The sequence below is a fragment of the Astatotilapia calliptera genome, chromosome 14, assembly GCF_964374335.1.
Source record: "Astatotilapia calliptera chromosome 14, fAstCal68.1, whole genome shotgun sequence".
NCBI lineage: Eukaryota > Metazoa > Chordata > Actinopteri > Cichliformes > Cichlidae > Astatotilapia > Astatotilapia calliptera.
This window is the reverse complement of record NC_137435.1, coordinates 6,620,919-6,638,943: the sequence shown is the minus strand read 5'-3', so window position 1 is coordinate 6,638,943 and position 18,025 is coordinate 6,620,919. Positions and strand designations below refer to the sequence as shown.

Genomic DNA, 18,025 nt, shown 5'->3' with positions numbered 1-18,025 from the left:
TATCTTCAAAGAATGGAACAGTTTGTATTTACTTTACTAAACAGAGGTATGGTAACAAAGACAAATAATGTGAAATGACTCACTGGAAATTTCTGATTATCAAGTCAGTCCAGACTGTAAAAATAAAAACAACCACATAGCAAAAAGTAACAGAGTTCAACAGAGTAAAATCATACCAGACATGAGCAACAATATTCTAGGATAACAGATAACATGTAACAAATGTGTTAGGACCATGACCCATTTCTGACATTTTGGAATATTTATTCCATATTCTCTTTTTTTATTTTTTTTTTCTTACAAATACTTTAAGGAATGTGTGCAAAATTACAGATATGCAAAATGGGATATCAAATCTGTAGAAGCTTCCCATCACTTCAATAACTCAAGTATTAGCAGTTTCAATCCCAGTATCTTTTTTTAAAACATGTATTTAGGTTAGGGGTTTTTTTTATTTTTATAATCTGTCCAAAATAAAAGCATCACATTTTTTACTGTCGACTGACTTTATTTTTCTCATAAAGTTCTGGCAGCTTGCAACACAACATTTAACACTTTACAGACACATAAAACTGTGTTGATGCATTTCATCTCTGTATATACACACGTGACAGTGGCAGGATCACATGACAAGGTATTTGTTTATTCATGTGCGTACAAGCTGCTGTGGACAACATGCAGGATTAGTCCGTGAGTCTGCACTGGCTTTGCAAAGTAACATCACTGCACAGTTCAGGGCTTAGTGATGTGAACTTCACTGGTGCCACTACCATTTGTGGTTGTGGTGATGATGTACTGTGTGGTAGCTTGCTGATTCGTCGGCTGCTGCTCCAGTGGTTCGGTGTGTGTCTGGGTTGTGCTCTGAGGAAGAGTCTGTTTCGTCTCAAGCTCAGTCTGACCCTCAGAGATCACGTAGTGTGTCTGTTGGGATGATAACATTTCAAGTTATACAATAAATCTTTTTTCTTTTTCCTTTGACTAGGAAAAAGCAGGTTTCAAGTTTCCGCCTCCTATTTTTACCGCATATTTACGTAATCCAGCTTTTAACTGTAAATTATGAAGCATCATCTACTGTTAAGCAACACTTTCAAGTATGGAGCACTGAATATAAAAACCATATGCTCATTGTGTAGTACAAAGCCAAATTCAACTGTCATTTTCATCTAACAAATATCAAATTCACTCACCGTTTTCACCTGGTTGCTGCTGACTCCAGATACAGGAGTGCTAGCCTCAGCTATCACATACTGTGCATGAGGTAGTGTCATCATCTGGATTTCAGACGCTGGAAGAACAGGAATATATGATTTTGACTGGTAATCACAGAGCACAGAAGCATCAAAACATACGGCACGTGACTGGTTATGGTACTTACAGTAGCCTCGGTAGTTCCAGTTTCCCGGAATGTAAGCGTGCTGCACCGTCCCCTGCTGCTGGGGGCTGCTTGTCTGGAGGGTGTGGCTCTGGGCTAAAGTGACAGGAGTCAGTTGGGCAGGGCTCAACTCCTGACTAGTCTGCTGGGAGGTGGGGCTGAGGGGCTGACCAGTAACCTGAAAATCAGAAAAAGAGATTCGCGATTAACATTATGGTGCTTACAGGGTTTCGCTAATATGCAGAAAGAAACCTTATTACCCAAATACACTTAAGTTTCAAAACGACTGTTTTAAATGAGTCCTCAAATACTAATTACTCTAGCTTAAAATTATCCCCAGAGTCAGTGTGGGTTCACCTGGGTGGCACCTTGTCCAGAGCTTGAGGGCTCAGTAACCTGAATGTGTTGCACCTGGATTGGGTGCTGACTGTAACCATGAGGGTCGTGTAGCTGGTTCACATCTACTGTCGGGTGCTGGGAATGTGGGGAAGAAGCCTGGAAAACAGATAATATTACTTATACATAACTGATACATAGCAAACACTGTAACTATTTTGCTTGCATAGTTTCACACACAAAGACTGAAAGGTTCTTTAGAAGCAAAAACTACAACTAAAAGCAGCAATTTTCCAGAATTTTCACAGTAGCTGGTAGTTTTGCAGCTCTAATTACAAACTCAAAAACCACAAAGAAAGTAACAAAAGCTTCAAAATTGCTAGTTTGAACCCTTAAATTAACAAGGTCAACTTAATTAGATAATGAGAGAAAATTCTTCTTTTGATCAGGTAACCATATATAAGCTTCATTTCTGGAACTAGACATGAGTTTACACCAGCATGTTGGCAGTTTATGGAACACCTGCATTCTTTTAGGCACCATCCTATCGAGATTATCAGCTTCCTAAGCATCTATGAACTTTTTAAATAATGTAGATTAGACTTTCATGCTTACCGGCGCTACCTGGACCACCTGAAGTTGAATGTGCTGTGGCTGGGACAAAGTACCTCCTGCCTGGGAGACAGGAATGTACTGGATCCTCTGGTAATCCCCCTGAGCTGTTCTATAGTCTGTGGTTAGTGTTTGAGAAAGTTCTGTCATAGCCTGGGTCAACAGATCTGTGGTCTGTGAAGAAAAGAAAATCCATACATTGAATATTATGAAATTTCCTATAGGCAAACTTTTCATTTATCCATGTTAAGGCAATATCCTCCTTATGTTTTTGTTTTTTCTTTTCTTACCACTACAGCCTCCGCTGTGGTACCATCTGTACTGATGACTGCAGGAGTGCTACTGATCACTGCTGTAGTCGGGATGGTGTTGGCTAGCTGAGCAAACTCTGGATGCTTTTTCCTGATATGTTGAACCATCTTAGTCTAAGAGAAAAAAAAAAGCACACCTTATTGTGATTTCTACAAACAATCTCTATGGTAACAAATTTCTTCTTTGATAAAACTTCACTTGCCTTGCTGCTGTACTGTTTGGAGCAGTGTGGACAGCAGACTGGTGCAGTAGCAATGGTACCTGTCAGCTGTGTGTGTGTGCTCAACATAGGGTCTGGCTCACCAGGAGCAGCTGGGCGTAACTTACGGATGCTGGGAGGCAATTCTGCCCCTGGATGGTTTTTCAGTATGTGAGCTTTTCTCTTACTGGCACTCTTGTACACCTGCAGAGATCAGTTCATTTGATAGATTTAGGTCCCTTTGACACTAAATACAAACAAACTGGCACCAATTAATATCTGGCGCTTGACCAAGTGGGAATTGGTACACCTGGCATGTACTCATAGATAACACAAAGGCAATAATGAGGTGTAGTTATTGGCGTTAGCTCCAGTTAAGAGTGATTAAAAATGACACAGAGGTGGACGCATGAAGTTATTTTAGTTGTTGTTTCCCATGGCAACGCCTATTAAGCGCCAAACAAACATATTTAGACATGTAACCGATGATATATTGGAAAACTAAGAACATAAAACACCTCTGCTGGTAGTGAAAGAAGAATTATCCAATAATTTGTTGTTTTTGGTTTAAAAACTCAATTTATATGAGACTGAAAGCTGATTACTTGCCATCAGAAACAAACTGATGTGACCTGCCCTCTGACAACCCAGACAGGATCCAGCCCCTCCACAACCACGATTTGATAAATGCATAGATGGACAACAGGCTATACTTTAAAATAAACAAATCAGTCCATCCCCAAGCTCCCTGTGGACAGAAAGGGGGGGATTAACAAACCTTGTCACAGTACTGGCAGAAGTAGTCCCTGTTGGGCTTGATAATTGGCAGCGTTAGCTCAGGCACGTCATCAATACGCATCTCTGGATGACGCTTGGACAAATGATTAACCTGTAACCAGAAGAATAAGAGTCACGACCACTGGAATTCAATATCAGGTTAAAATCTCTCCGTGAGTTGTAGCTCACCAGCATTCCTCTGCGTCTGAATCCCATCATGCACACTCTGCATTTGAACATAAAGCTCTCAAAGTCAGTGGTGGGGACCTTTAGTTTGAGGGTTTTGGAGCGGTGGATCCGGTCAGCCTTCTTGGCCTCTCTGTCAGGATTGTGCATCCGCTGCATGTGCTCCCGCAGCTTATCTTTTCTCTTATTATGACAAAAAAAAATGTCAGATTAGAACACATAACTATAAACTAACCTTATCAAGTGTTATCTCTCAATGCTGTTCCTTTTAATCTTACCTTGAACTGTTTGCCACATGTTGAGCACAGGAAGTCCTTGCGGTCAGAGTGGCGCAACATGTGCAAACGCAGCTTGTCAGGTCGACAGAAGGCCTTGTCACAGTCTGGGCACTGGAAGTTCTTCTCTGAATGGAAGCAGCGGATGTGCTTCTTTACCTAAAGAAAGGCATAGTTTGTGGTCTGGAACTGAGTGTTGTTATGTCTGTAAAGACATCTGAAACCTCATAACAGCATTAAACGTTTTAGTCACAAAAACATCAATGTTCTTGGAAATGGGCCATCTTTAACCTTGACCTACTAATTGAAGAAAACATTCAGCTTTAAATCCACCTGTTTAGAGCTGCTTGTAAGGAGAATTAAAAAACAAAAAAACATGAGGCTATTTCAAATAGCTTTATAGACTAATATGGCTTAATTCATAAACCTTTTTTTTGTTTATTCTTTGCAAACCATAGACATGAAAGTAGGTCCGATCAACATGTTTAGTGACTATGCCCATGAAACCAAAAGCTGTACCTGATTTAAATTTGACTGCCCCCTTAAAGGTTTTCTCTTTCTGCAGCAACAACCTGCTCTGGATGCTCTACACTTGTATCAATACCTGAAGGTCTCATTCTGACACCTTGTAATTTCACTCAGGACCTCAAACTCAAGTAAAGGAACAATTATGAAATTCTCTGTCAAACCGACCCGACCTTCCTGTCGAAGAAAATCACCAGTGATGAGGTCTGAGTGTGAAAGCACAGACAAAACCACAGATTTCACGCCTAAAATGGGCTCAGGTAACTGGAATGAAACTTATATAGCACCTTTCTACATAATTTGAGCACTCAAAACACTTGCCGTCTTTGTACGGACCGGCATTGTTCTCCTTCGTTTTGTACATGACTTTTTGGGGGGCAAAGAAAAAGCAAGAATTTATTGGAACTGGAGAAAGAACGTTTTGCGGTGCTGCAAATGCTTGCATTTGATGCGGTACTTTGATTGTTTTGCCACGAGTTCCCGGCATGCAATGCACGAAAGTCACGTGGTCTGTCAATCTCTATTCAGTCAAACATCCATACAGCACTTTTATCTTTTTAAATCTAGCATTCACACACATGCACATACCGTGGGAGCGAATATTTAGTGAAAATAACCTTCTTTCTCTACCTTGTCTTCAAAATAAAATTCTAGCAGGAGCAAGTCGTAGGAACTGTAGCCAAAGTTAAAAGCAGGTGGAGTCTGATTTTTTTTTTCCATCTTACCTTGTATGACAAAAGACTTTTTTAAACAAGAACAGAAAAATATTTCAGGTACAAGGTCAGAGCTGTACAACTGTTGGTCAGCTAAAATGTCACATGTTAGCTAAGGTCATGTCCAACAAATTCTGTTAGCCCTGAAGGCTAGCTGTTAGCTCATTTAAAAATCACTGTTTCACTAACCTGGATGAAATCACTAAATGTCTTCTTGCACGTAGGACAAGCAAAGAAGCCATCCACAGCATGGACGCCTACATGGTCTTTGAGGAGGTCCAGCCTTTCAAAAGTTTCTGGGCACAGGAGACAAGAATAGGAGCGATTCTCTGTGTGTACCAGGAGATGATCATCCAGGGCCGAATCAGTCGTGAAGCTCTTGCTGCAAATGTGGCAGGAAAAGGTGTAGGCTTCCCGACCATGGACTCGCAGGTGCTGTTCCAGCTTGTCTTTGTCCCGGAAGGCCTTCCCACAGTTTGTGCATTTAAAAGGACGGAAACTCTTCCTGATAAAAAGGTGCTGCAGCGCTGCATTCTGCAAAAGAGAGAGACAGAGATCTACTAGCAGATACCTCAGCAATGTTTTCTGAAATCAGCTAAGACACACAAAGAGGCTGACAGATGCAGTGGAGTGTGTCAGAGGAGGGTATCTCCTGAGAAAAACATTAAACTATGGAAAATGACAAAAGGAATCCCTGAACCTTGTGTTTTTCAGTCATCCTCCAGGTTCCACCTACCTGCACATCCATCTGTGAGGGAAGCAGGCATTGAGGAAGAGAGACACACTGTTGTAAAGCAAGCATGGACACTATGGCACCACATAAGCTAAATGAAAAGGTAAATGTTGCCTTTAAGCAGACAGAATCTCCAGTTTTACCCGTATTCTCTTGGCACGACGCATGTCTTGCGATGTGAGATGAGCATCTGATTGGACACTCTGTGCCGGATCCTCCTTTAATGGAATAGGCAGGTCTGTACTGGGGGGCGGCGCTACAGACTCTGGAACGGGTTCCCCAGCAGGAGGTATAAGCTGACTCTCTGTCTCTGTCCCGACCTCCCCTTCTGACTCTATCTCCACCACCTTGAGCCCATTCTGAGCTCCCTCTGCATGGTCTTCCACTGGTTTCTCTGTCAATTCGAGCATTTCCTAATAAAAAGATAAAGGGGATATTGTCATTTAGTCTTCCTACTCATCATTTCCCTATTTAGCATTTTTTGACTAATGTTATGATTTGATGAGTTAACATTTTAGTTCTTTTACTTTGCTCTAAGACAAAAGTACAAACGACTTTTCTCATCAAACAACTATTTTATGCATTAGGATTTCAAATGATTGCTTCATAATATCTTAATCTGTAACTTTCCAAAGAATCACTTTGTCTAAATTATCTCGAATCAGTGTTAAATCTTGACCTACTCCATTAATCAACACAGCATGTATTAATGCGCCACTTACTGTTGTCTTCTCTCCACCAGTATCTACTGGTGGATCCAAACGTATAAATTTAGGTGGGCGTCCAGGTCGTCTTCCTGTCCCGAACCTCTTCCTGCCTCTTCCTCGGCCCCGGCCTCTAGACCTGTGCGATTTGAACAACAGTGAAGACGTGATCGGGGCTGAATGCATTAAAAATAAAAAGAACAATTTGAGATAAGGTGATAAAAAAAAAGTTTTACCTGGTAACAGAGTTTAATTTGTCATCGTGCATATTGAGATGTTGCTGCAGTTGTTCAGAGCTCACAAAGCGACGATTACACTCATAACAAGGCCAGTTCTTCTCTTGCTCCCGAAGCACTGTAGAAACAGGAGAAAGTGAGAAACAGAAGGAACCACGACAAAAACAATAACACATCACCTTTCTGATAGTTTAATACTTCAGATTAAAATAAGCAGGACAGAGGCATGGTGTTAATATTAAGAACAGTAAGGACGGAGTGCTGAGACAAACCTTTTCTCTCTTCTTCTGTAACATCATGAATTTTTTGATTTACAAACTCTGCATATGATGCTGCATACCAGACCTGCAATGGAAAATCTCATTAAAAAGACAGACTCCAGTGGTTTCTTTAGATATCCTTCATGTTTTTCACACTCTATTAGTTCTGGTTTGCGGCCTCTTAAAGCAGTTAAATCAAACTCAAATGAATGCATTCTGCTCTGAACAACACTGACCTTTAGCTCTTGCTTGGGTTGGATATTCTTGATAGTTGTGTAAAATATCTCTGAGCCGTACTGGTAGGCCACCAAGTTCTGCTCTAGGTGATTCTGAGCAGGTCTCACAAACATCATCCAGTTGCAACTGTCCTCATCAGAAAGGTCCAACCACATGTCATTAGACTTCTCTCCATCCTTCTCTGCATCCAGCAGACACACCTTAGTAAAAAAAAGAAAGACAGATCACCAATCCAGTTTAAATCTCTGCTTAGGAGCTGTTTATATAGACATAAAAACTTTGTGGTATCCTGTATTTTCCCAGAATTCTCACTTACATTTTTTTCTTCCATAGAACAGTGCAAGAAAATACAATTAAATAAATATTGTAAATAGCAGTGCTGTGCAGCAATTACTTACTTTCAAGTGAATGTAGTGGTCCTGCAACTCACTCTGTGGAACCAGTGGCCCCTCCACAGGACCAAATTGTGTGCGCTTTGGGATGCGTCTCTTAGAAAACACTCCGCCCAGGAAGCGGTCAATGTACAGGACCAGAGGAAGACTGGCTCTTGCTTTGGACATCACCGGCCGGTTGGGGATGGGGTGGAGAGGACCGTGCTTCAGACAAACTGAGGGGTTTGCAATATTACACTCCTCGCACCCTGACAGAACACAATAAAAGAGCAAAGTCACCACTAATAGGTATAAAAAAATCTAACTGAAAACATTTTAAGGAAACTCACTTTCACTAAAATCTAAAAAGGCATTTTGGCAACCCGTATGAGGAAGCATAACCATAACATTGGACTTTTATTGACAACACTTAACTTACAGAGGTTGTGAGGGTTAAATGATTGAGGCTGATGCAGTTCCCAGTCGTCCATCTCAGAGTCTTCATCCTCATCTTCATCAGAATCGTCTGTTGAGTCTGTGGCCCCAAGAGGACTAGAAGGAGGGTCTGCGATGTCACCCATGGAGGTGAGAGAATTGGACACAGACAACTGCTCCTGTGGGAGGGGTGGAGGGGGGATTCCAAACAATGTAACAACATTCTTTGATCACGTAGTCATTTTAAAGTCAGGAAACATTTTTCTATATTCTTTTTGAGGGACTGATGCTGAAATGAAAATGTTAGCTAGTGAGATTTCTCAGGATGATTTTTGTTGCTAATCCATCATATGTCATTATTTATGCAGTGCAGTATGTCAGTAGAAAAAGAAAGACTGCATGCATCTGGTTACAGCAATAACTGGTAATGGAATTACAAAATAATGTTTCTGCTTGAATTTGTCAATTAGAAAGATGAAGCTCATCATTCATGAAACAGTTTGTGCTTGTGTTTCCCTACTTTGTACCTGAATGGATGTTAAAAACAAAAGCAGACAAAGGCTATTTACTTGTTTGAAAAGCTAAACAGCTCCACACAAACAATGCATCCTCACCTGGGAAACCGGCTCCAGGATAGCTTGTGGCGCATCTGCTACATTACTGAGAACATGCAGATTGGCTGCATTCATGTTCTGCCCGCCAGGCAGTAGCACTGTGACCTATAAACGACATTTAATTGGTTAAGGGTTCTCTAAAAACAATGTGGTGCAAAAGAGAGCAGGTAATTTGACAATAGCTGATAAACTCACCTGTTGAGTTGTACCGTCCTGCTGAATGTAAGCCACTTGTGGCTGATCAGCAAATACGGTCTGAAAGAACAATGAGGTGAGTATGTGGTACTTTGCAGTGAATAATGTTGTCAGCACATGACCTAAGTGAACAGGCCGCCATCCATCCACTGCCTGAAACCATCTGTTTTAGTTCCAGTTCCCCTCCTTTTATTTCAACCTTCTTTAACTTTAAACAGTTGGCTTGTTTGTCTGTTTTATCCATATTAGGAATATCTGTCCAAATTGACACCAGAGCCAAGACATGAAAAAAAATACCTGATACCTGAACTTTTGGCTCATAGAGAATATTTGGACATCAACAACATTACTTGAAACTTTGGCTATATCGAATGTGGCCAAAGTATAATTATAATTATTATTTTTTGCAAACTGTCTTATATAAGTCATGAAGAATCGCTCTCATAAAACAGGAGCCTAGTTAACACACAACACATTGTGTCCTGTTTGTATTAAACACCAAACACTGCCTGCCTAACAGGGCATATCGTCCTACTTACACATGGCATGTTCATGCCTAAAATGTCAGATAAAAATATCTCTCCTCTGAATAAGATCCCATCTTACCTGAGTGCCATCTGCAGGGTGTATGTAGACCAGTGTGTGCTCTGCAGACTCTACCGAGGTATAGGAGTTTCCATCTGCTGTATAAACCACCTGCTGCTGTCCTCTGTCTGCCTGATCCCCACTGTACACTATTTGGGCCACAGTGCCACCTTCAAAATGCACCTGCAACATGTGTATACATAACACAAAAGCTTTGAACCATCTGCAGCAATATTACATCCGATTTGATGAGCAGGAAACATTTATTTAGATGGGTCACTCTTTTCCATAAAAGTAAATGGTGAATTGACGATTTAGCAGCCACCTGTGCCAGCTGACAGAAAGTGGGTGTGTGCAAAAGATCAATTGTTAACATGCTTAAATTATTATTATTACACATCTTGCATCTTTTCAGTTTGTATGACTCTGCTGTAGCTGTTCAGACAAATCAAATAAGACGGTGGACCTGTGTGCCGTTGCTTGAGTCACTGTTAACAGTCTGACTCCACACTGCTGAGGGTTCCTGCTTGGTCTCCATGGCAGCAAGGTGCCAGGCCTTTCACCACAACGATAACTTCCCTCCTTAGACAGCCACGGTGTCTGCAATCCACAGAGATAAGAGGATTTGTGTTATTTTAATTAAAATAACAAAACATAACGATAAATAGAATAGCTAATACAGAAGGGGAGACGCTCATGTCATTGGTAGTTTGACGTCTAAAATCATAGACTAGCATTCAGAATTACATTTTTTGCAGTTTTTTTTTTTCTACAGAAATGTTAATATTGTTAAGTATATTTATGAATGGGTGTCTGTCACACCTTCATCGATGTCATATTATACTTGTTGTATTAGTAGCTGTGAAGCTGCAACAATGGAGTACTGCAGTAGCCACTTTTGGGCTACATGGAAAAAGATACGAGCCCATAGGCCGTTTGAAGCTGAAATTTTGGCTCGCCAGACAGCGTTTCGCTCGGGTGACAGAGCATGCAAGCCAAAATAAAGGCAGCATGTTTCTTCGTGCACAGAAAGGACACACAAGACTCTCAGCGGGGGTACGAGGGAAAAGGCGGTTTGCCGGCAAGGCCGCCCGGAAAACTGTGTCTAAATACAACCGCACATCGGCACAAAAACCACGGTGAAAAATCATGTCTCGGTAAAGTCATTCAGAAATCTACTTGGTATAATCAATATTAGATTCAATTCCCCCCTATTTTAACCCCGCAGGTTCTCAGTCCCAACCGGACCATACCACAAAAACCAGTGCTGTAGAAACCCGGGCATATACTGCACTGCTACATTAGCATTACGCTCATATAGTCCCAATGTAAGGCCGCACTTTGAGACAAACATAACTTGTCAAGCTGAATGACATGGACCACATTTTACATTTTTTAGGAACATTGGTTTTGAAGCGCTAAGGGCCTGAATTATTTGGGTAGACCCACCCGTCCCCCATTTCTAGTTGAGTCCAGCCCTTCAAGTCTACTGTGAACAAGGAAGAACAGGCTCCATTTTGGGTGGGACTAACAACAACGGCTACATCTGAAGAGACCTACAGAAAAAAATACATTTTGTACCGATTTAGCTACGCTTAAACAATCCGCACATTTAATGTACAGTAACGGAGAGACTACGAAGCGATCGAGCTACAGAACGGGTCGTTAATCAGTCCCGGGTTTTCTTTAATTTTCTGGAAAACGTACAAGTTGTTCTTACCTCAGAATGGTAGCTGCAGAGATGGCCGCATTGCATATATTAACATAATCTGCCTGGTAACTCGCAAGCTCGTGGTTTCTGATTGGCAGTTAGTTACTTAAGAACAGGCGGGTGTGTTAGTTTAAGACGTTATTTTAACAAAATGTTTTTTGTATTCAGAGGACATATAAATTATTTTAAAATAAACACTGATGTTATAGTTGTAACTTCCTTTCGTTCTAGTTATAACATTTCAGTTTTAGCAGTTCATTTATAGCCAATCAAAAAATTATACCCTGTGGTCATCCAATTATATTTAATCACATCTACAGAGGCGATTCGCAACCTTTCAAAGTTGTGGTAACATTTTTACCACATCCATATGTGGAATATACAAATAAATCTCTTTATTTGTACATATAAATATTTTTTATGTCTATTAAAGAGTGGAGTTGTGACTTAAATACCACTGGAAGCACTACTGGTCGATTCCCTGTCGTGGACGCGTAGAAAGTAACGATCATCAAGTCAATTTAGCTGTAATACAGATTTATTTCCGGTACTTCCGGTTGTTACTGTTTTGGCCTGAAAAGGTCCGATGTCCACCTGCAACAGCGTATCTTTTCTATGTGCTAATTCTTAGTTTCACACAATTCTATTACTAATGTCTGAGTGTCTTTTGAAGCTGATTACCGGAACAATGAAATGCCTGTTTTTCTTGCAATGATGTTGCAGAATCAGAATACTTTATTTATTCCTACGTAAGTTATGTGATTACAGTTGCTGCAAAACAATAAGAACAGTAACAGATTAAATGAAGGTTAATAATACAATATAGTACAAAGTTAAATAATAATAAAAGAAATAGCTCTAATATATATAAATAGCTCAATTATAAGTATCCAGAATATTATAGGGATTGAATATGTATATTGCTCTTATAGTTGTAATGCTAGTGCCCTTAGATCTCCACTAGAGAGAGCCAAATACTCCTGGTAGAGGTTTTTCATGTTTATCTCGCTTTTAATGCAGTATTAAAATTATTTATTCTAGTATGATACTACTGGGTTTGCGATCCAGTAACGTTTGTAACCTTCAAGAAATTAGGCCACCACAGTGGTTGCTTTGTTTGATTGCTATAAAAGTAGATTTGCCATCACTTCAATCAAGTGCAATATAAACAATCATTGATTCTTGCACTTCAGTCTATGCTCAATCACCCACCATTTGTCATTTCCTGTTATTTTTTGTTTGTTTGTTTTACAAAACCATTAAGAGAACTTTGAGTGTTTGAACAGAAGGCCATCCATAATTGTGAAATGCAGCAATTTAGGAAAGACTTGAGCTCCTCATTCAGATAACAGCCTGGAGTAAGTATATGAGCAAGATTGTCAGTGGAATAACCTCACTGCAGAAAAATATTACGACTTTGCCTTTTATGGTGGAGCCGCTGCACAGAATAGACTGTAAAAGATATGTGAAACCCTGCTTTGTGTGTTTTGAAGAGCATTCAAATGACTTTTATTGAGGAAAACCATCTCGTACCTATTCGAAAAAGTACAGCAACAGGGAGATTGGCTAGAACTGATCTGAAGCAAGAAACTTCAAGATGAGTTTCTCACTGTCCTCAAGTGGTTTGGCTGAAACCCAGACTGAAACACTGAGTATCTGTGAATAAACCTGGTGATGCTTCCTAGTATGCTTAAGAGAATCTGCCAACAAGAATGAGAAATCATCTAAATCAAGGGTGTCAAACATAAAGCCCAGTGGCCAGAACGGAATCCAATTTAGTCCACTAGGTTGGCTTTAGGAAATGTGAAGCAAGGCATAAATGTTTAACTTTTAACTGTATTTTCATAAGTTTTACAGCTTTGGCTTCTGATAAACACTTCCCTCATTGCCATTCATACTATCCCAAAGTAAATGAGTAATATATAAACAGGGAAATCACAGAAAACTTCCTGTTTTTTCACATCTGTTATTTATATATATATATATATATATTCACTGGTTCAGGCCACTTAAAATCAAAGTGTATGTGACCCACAGTATGAAATGAGTTTGACATCCATGATCTAAATCTTACTTGTAATGCCTACCCAGGAAGTTATAATGACTGCTAGATTGACTTCATGGGTCTGATTATATTTGACATCAAGTCCACAACACAAACCCACTAGATCCTGCTGATTTCATGTAATGAATGAGTACTAAATACTTAACTGGGGGAAACTGACACTTTGTTGTGAGTTTGGTTACTTCATACTGAGACAATTCCTTAAACCTCTGAAATGTAACTCCACAGTTCACGTTGGATTTTGAATGCCTTCAGATAACTAATTAATTAACAGGTAGCATTACATTCAAGTGAACTTATTTTATACAGCCAAAGCAATTTTTTATTAAATAAATAATTTTAAAACAACAACAACAAAGTAAACATGTCATTTGTTGCATTCTCATTGGACTATATTAACTGGCAAGCCGAAACAGGAAATTAATTATCTCTCTTTTTTTCTGGATGTATTTTTACTCAGGTATCTGGGGATCAAACTGACACATACCAAAATTAATCTAAACATATGCAAATTAGAATTGCTCTGACACATCTAACAACTGATGTTATAAAAATTAATAACCGATCCGTGCATGCTGCCTGGAGCAAAAATCAAATTTACATGAGGCTTTTTTCAATAAACCATCAGAGAGAAATAGAACTGACACTCTAGTAAAACAAACTCAAGTCACAAAACACCCAAGCTGCATGTGTGTGCGACTGTGTGTTTATAATTACCTTATGTAAACAAAGAAAATCTAATTTTCTTCTGTGATGTTATGTTCAAAACTGAGGCATGCTGCTCACATCATTTGCAATCTTGTAAAATAGTCAAAGTCTATTCACTATGTTTGTATACAAATACTATGAACAAGACAAGTATCAACGGGTATCGTTTTAGTGAAAAGTGCTTTTTCCTGAACATGTTCTGTTTAGCTAACAGCCTAAATGAGTAAGTTTTGCCAAATGGACCGTTGAGGAAAGACAGAGATGCCCAAAAGAATCCTGAAAGCTTCTTCAGAGCTTTCAGGTTGAATGTCTCCATAGACCTGGCATCCAGACCTCCACATGTACAAGACTGTTTATTTGTTTGCCATATGATGATGTACTCCTAGCCATGCTCTCTTTCAGCTTCAGTCCCATTCACAACATTACAGCATAACTTTTCTGATTTAAAAAGCTAAAAAAGAAAGCTAAACAAACTAAAGTGATGTTCTTAAATTAGAAATCTAACTAGAAAACTGAACCTTTCATGTATTACTACAGTTCAAGGTTCTGAGATTGAGTTAGTATCTCAGTACAAGTACTTTGAAATTACAATTGATGACTCACTATTGTTTACACCTCACATTAAGCAGCTGGTCAAGAAATATAAACTGAAACTTGGGTTTTACTTTAGAAGAAAGTCCTTTTTCTCATTTGAGGCAAGACAGAGCGTTGTAGTTTCCACGTTTATTATTGGACTTGATTACAGTGATGTTACTTATATGCATGTGTCCAGGGAAGACCTACATATGCTAGTTTCCGTCTATCAAGCGCACTGAGGTTCGTTACAAGTTTTAAAACTCTTATTCACCGCTGAACATTGTATGCATGGGTTGGGTGGATTCAACCACTGGGATATTCTTATCTATAAGGTAATTGTTGGTTTGCCCCCAATTTATTTATACACTTATATTCATCAAAATGTGTGGGAGGTCTTAGGTCCTAAGAGTTATTCATTTTATCTGTTTCAAAGGTTTGCAAATTATATATGCATTATATACACCGTATATATGTGTAGTATTGTTGCATTGTTTTCTTTTAGTTAAGTATGTAAAAGCTTATTCCACTAATCTGTTAAAAATATTAAATCATTGGCATCAGTATGTCAGTAAATGTGTGTAAAAGAATGTGTGTAGAGATTATGTCAAATTATTATTATTATTATGTAAACATTTTAAAGCCAACTGTACTCCACATATGTGGTGCAGTAATAGTAATGCAAACCTGAAGATTCAGATGGGTTAAAATTATGCTTCGGGATTCTGCTCAAGCTTTTAAGACGAATAAAGTACAAGCCAAGTGGTTGTGACCAGTAATGCTGCTACCTTTCATGTTGTGTTCATAAATTTTATGTATACATTTATTATTATAAAAATGCAGCGGTACTGACTTTAAGTGACACATGAAAAAGAAACTCGCCCATATTCCTCGTTTCCGGAAACGTTGGCACAAAAGCTCACTGTCTGAAAAAAAAGTTCGTCTTTAAGTGAAGAAGTCTTATAGCCCACAGCTTACTGCAGATAAATATAGTTAGGTATATTTCATTTAGTAAATGACATTATTCCTCCAATAAGTGTCCCAATATTTTGCGTCAGCTGTTAATTCTAATGTGCTTTATATTTTTGGGTGGATGGTGTTTGCGCGCTAGCCGCCTGATGGCGCAGTGCGCACTGCTCTGGATCAGAGGAACCAGGGGAGGGAGGAGGCAGCAGGGGCAGATCAGCCGCGCCACAGACACACAATCCACATTTCCAGAGGAGAGCGACAGTCAGCCCCCCCTCCAACGTTTTCTGTCGAGCTCGGGTAACAAAACAAGCGAAGCAGGACTCGTCTCGCTCGTCGGGGTCTGATCATCAGATTGTTCCCTGGACTTGATTTGGTCTTTATTCTCTCGGAGGTCACCTTACAGAAATAGCTCACAGGATATAAGTTATTTACAGTAGCATTATCCGAGATCCTGGAAGATGGGTTCGGTCCCAGCGATATCTGTCCTTATTTTGGGCATTGTGGTTCCAACGTTGGCCGGCTACATTGAGGTATGTGAGAAGAAATGTTTCCTGATTTACTGTGTAGGCCTACCAGGTTAGTCTAAGATCCAAAGACCAATGTGGTAGCCTCAAGCAAAAGCTGATTATTTTGCCCTGTCCTCACATGAGGTACTTACGGCTAAGCTTTGCCGATCTTCTAATGAATACACTATGTTACCTTGGTTGATGTGAAATATACTGATAAGACTTTTTCTCTTCCACACTCGGATTCCCACAGGTAGCGGAATGAATTCAGCAGGGAGGAAAGGGTTTATGAAATTTTTGTTACCTGCTTTTTTTATAGTTGCAAATGCTTCGCCTTGTGTTCATACATATTAAAACTACTTAAATATTACTCAGTTTACTTCCTTTAATTCATTCTGATGCACTGATTGCAGTTTATTGGCGAGTTGACCAGCGTGGGGCTCAAATGTCCTATAACGAGAACTATAGCAGGATTTGGTGCAGAGATCAAACGAAAGACAATTGGTGCTTAGTCAGGCATTTAGGGAAACATAGAACCTCTGCACTGGATCACACACAGTCATGCAGCCTGCTGTACGTCATGAATGTATAGACGATATTACAGAAAGGGGTATCCTTTTACCTATGCAGTCTATTTTAATTGTAGCTTTTCCTGTGTCAACAGGATGTCCACCTTTTATAGCAGACTTGAGTTCCTGCTCTATAGAGTGGATAATATATTTAGAAGCACTGAATTACCTCTCAGTAGTTGATATGTTTGACACAAATGGTCCAATTGTTGGTCTCCTTGTTCAAGCACTCACGCTCTCACACTTGCACACTTATCTACGTGATGTCCTATTTTCCTGCTGGCTCACCAAAACTGTGATGCCTGCAGTGTCAGACGTGTGTGTCAGTGGATAACAATGCACCCATTTTCACAGCAAACAGCCCCACCACCCTCCTCCCCCTCAGAGGTTAAGCATAAGTATTGCTGCTTACTGTGGAAGCAGCCATGACAAAACATTTTAACGAGTTATCTTTTCCTGGCACTTGTATTTAGCAGGGAATGTTTCTCTCTCCTGTATTTGCGACCCCCAAAAAAAACCTCGGCCATTTTGAGGCGGTATTGGCTGGCATTGTGTGTGAGGAAATAATGGTTATTATGTCCCCAACAAAATCTATGCTGCTGCACACTCTACAAAGACCTCTCCCCTCTGCAATGATTGCCTCCTCAGTCAGCCTTACTAACCACACGGACGTGCTGATCGATACAGGACAGACTCTCCTGAGATGATTAATGGATGAAATCAATGAATTTCCTGATCAGTCACCCAGATTAAATTCAGAAATTTATGGAAGCTGCTCTGCATCTTGACTGTAATGCACATGCTGAGGATTCCTGTGGTTTAATCGATGGGTGTCCTGGAGGACGGGCCTTTTTTCTTTGTTGGATTATTGCAGTAAAACACTGCATGGACAGAATATGGATATTCATATTTGTTTTTGCACCTGCCTTCTTTGCAAATACACTTTCTTCACAAAGAAAAAGATTTGATATTGAACCAAACTATGCTGCTGTTAGGTAAAACAGAAATAAAAATGCCTTAGAGCTGAAGAAATAAGATGACAAACCCCAAGGGATAAATATTTTACAATGTATTTATTCAATTTATGATCTGACTATTCAGGATCAACATCAGCTTACAGCTCAATTTATTAAGGTAAAATACATATTCACAAAGGTTAGCTTTTTTCTAAGAATTGAGTTGAACACTGAGGTGTATCTAAACAGACACAATAATGAAGTCAAGCTGTTTTTCCCTTTCAATATAAA

The 18,025-nt window shown here is 39.7% G+C and overlaps 2 protein-coding genes across 9 annotated transcripts in view; one reads left to right on the top strand and one right to left on the bottom strand.

The window, feature by feature from the left end:
- Positions 1-15: 15 nt before the first annotated feature.
- On the bottom strand, positions 16-11,538 carry prdm10 (PR domain containing 10). Of its 2 annotated transcripts, none has more exons than XM_026192876.2 (23): positions 11,398-11,538; positions 10,144-10,277; positions 9,699-9,860; positions 9,093-9,152; positions 8,898-9,002; positions 8,288-8,462; positions 7,876-8,117; positions 7,477-7,677; positions 7,253-7,325; positions 6,981-7,098; positions 6,763-6,883; positions 6,184-6,453; positions 5,497-5,841; positions 4,073-4,228; positions 3,798-3,977; positions 3,610-3,720; positions 2,835-3,035; positions 2,611-2,745; positions 2,324-2,494; positions 1,730-1,867; positions 1,376-1,550; positions 1,188-1,285; positions 16-921 (listed from the first exon to the last, which is right to left on the bottom strand). In XM_026192876.2, exons 2-23 carry the CDS (start codon positions 10,213-10,215, stop codon positions 733-735), a joined length of 3,498 nt encoding a protein of 1,165 aa, XP_026048661.2. In that variant the 5' UTR covers positions 10,216-10,277; positions 11,398-11,538; the 3' UTR covers positions 16-732. The 2 variants fall into 2 exon arrangements, with proteins under 2 accessions (XP_026048661.2, XP_080144749.1); XM_080288623.1 differs by lacking the exon at positions 11,398-11,538 and adding an exon at positions 11,127-11,145.
- Positions 11,539-15,909: 4,371 nt separating this feature from the next.
- The window catches only part of aplp2 (amyloid beta (A4) precursor-like protein 2), a 50,961-nt gene continuing 48,845 nt past the window's right edge, over positions 15,910-18,025 (top strand). For 6 of the 7 annotated variants that reach the window (XM_080288624.1, XM_080288625.1, XM_026191430.2 and 3 more), the window contains exon 1: positions 15,932-16,233. In XM_080288624.1, the coding sequence (XP_080144750.1) occupies positions 16,162-16,233 (72 nt within the window). In that variant the 5' untranslated portion in view covers positions 15,932-16,161. Of the gene's footprint in view, positions 16,234-18,025 lie in introns of all 7 variants that reach the window. The other variant, XM_026191433.2, reaches the window with a different exon arrangement.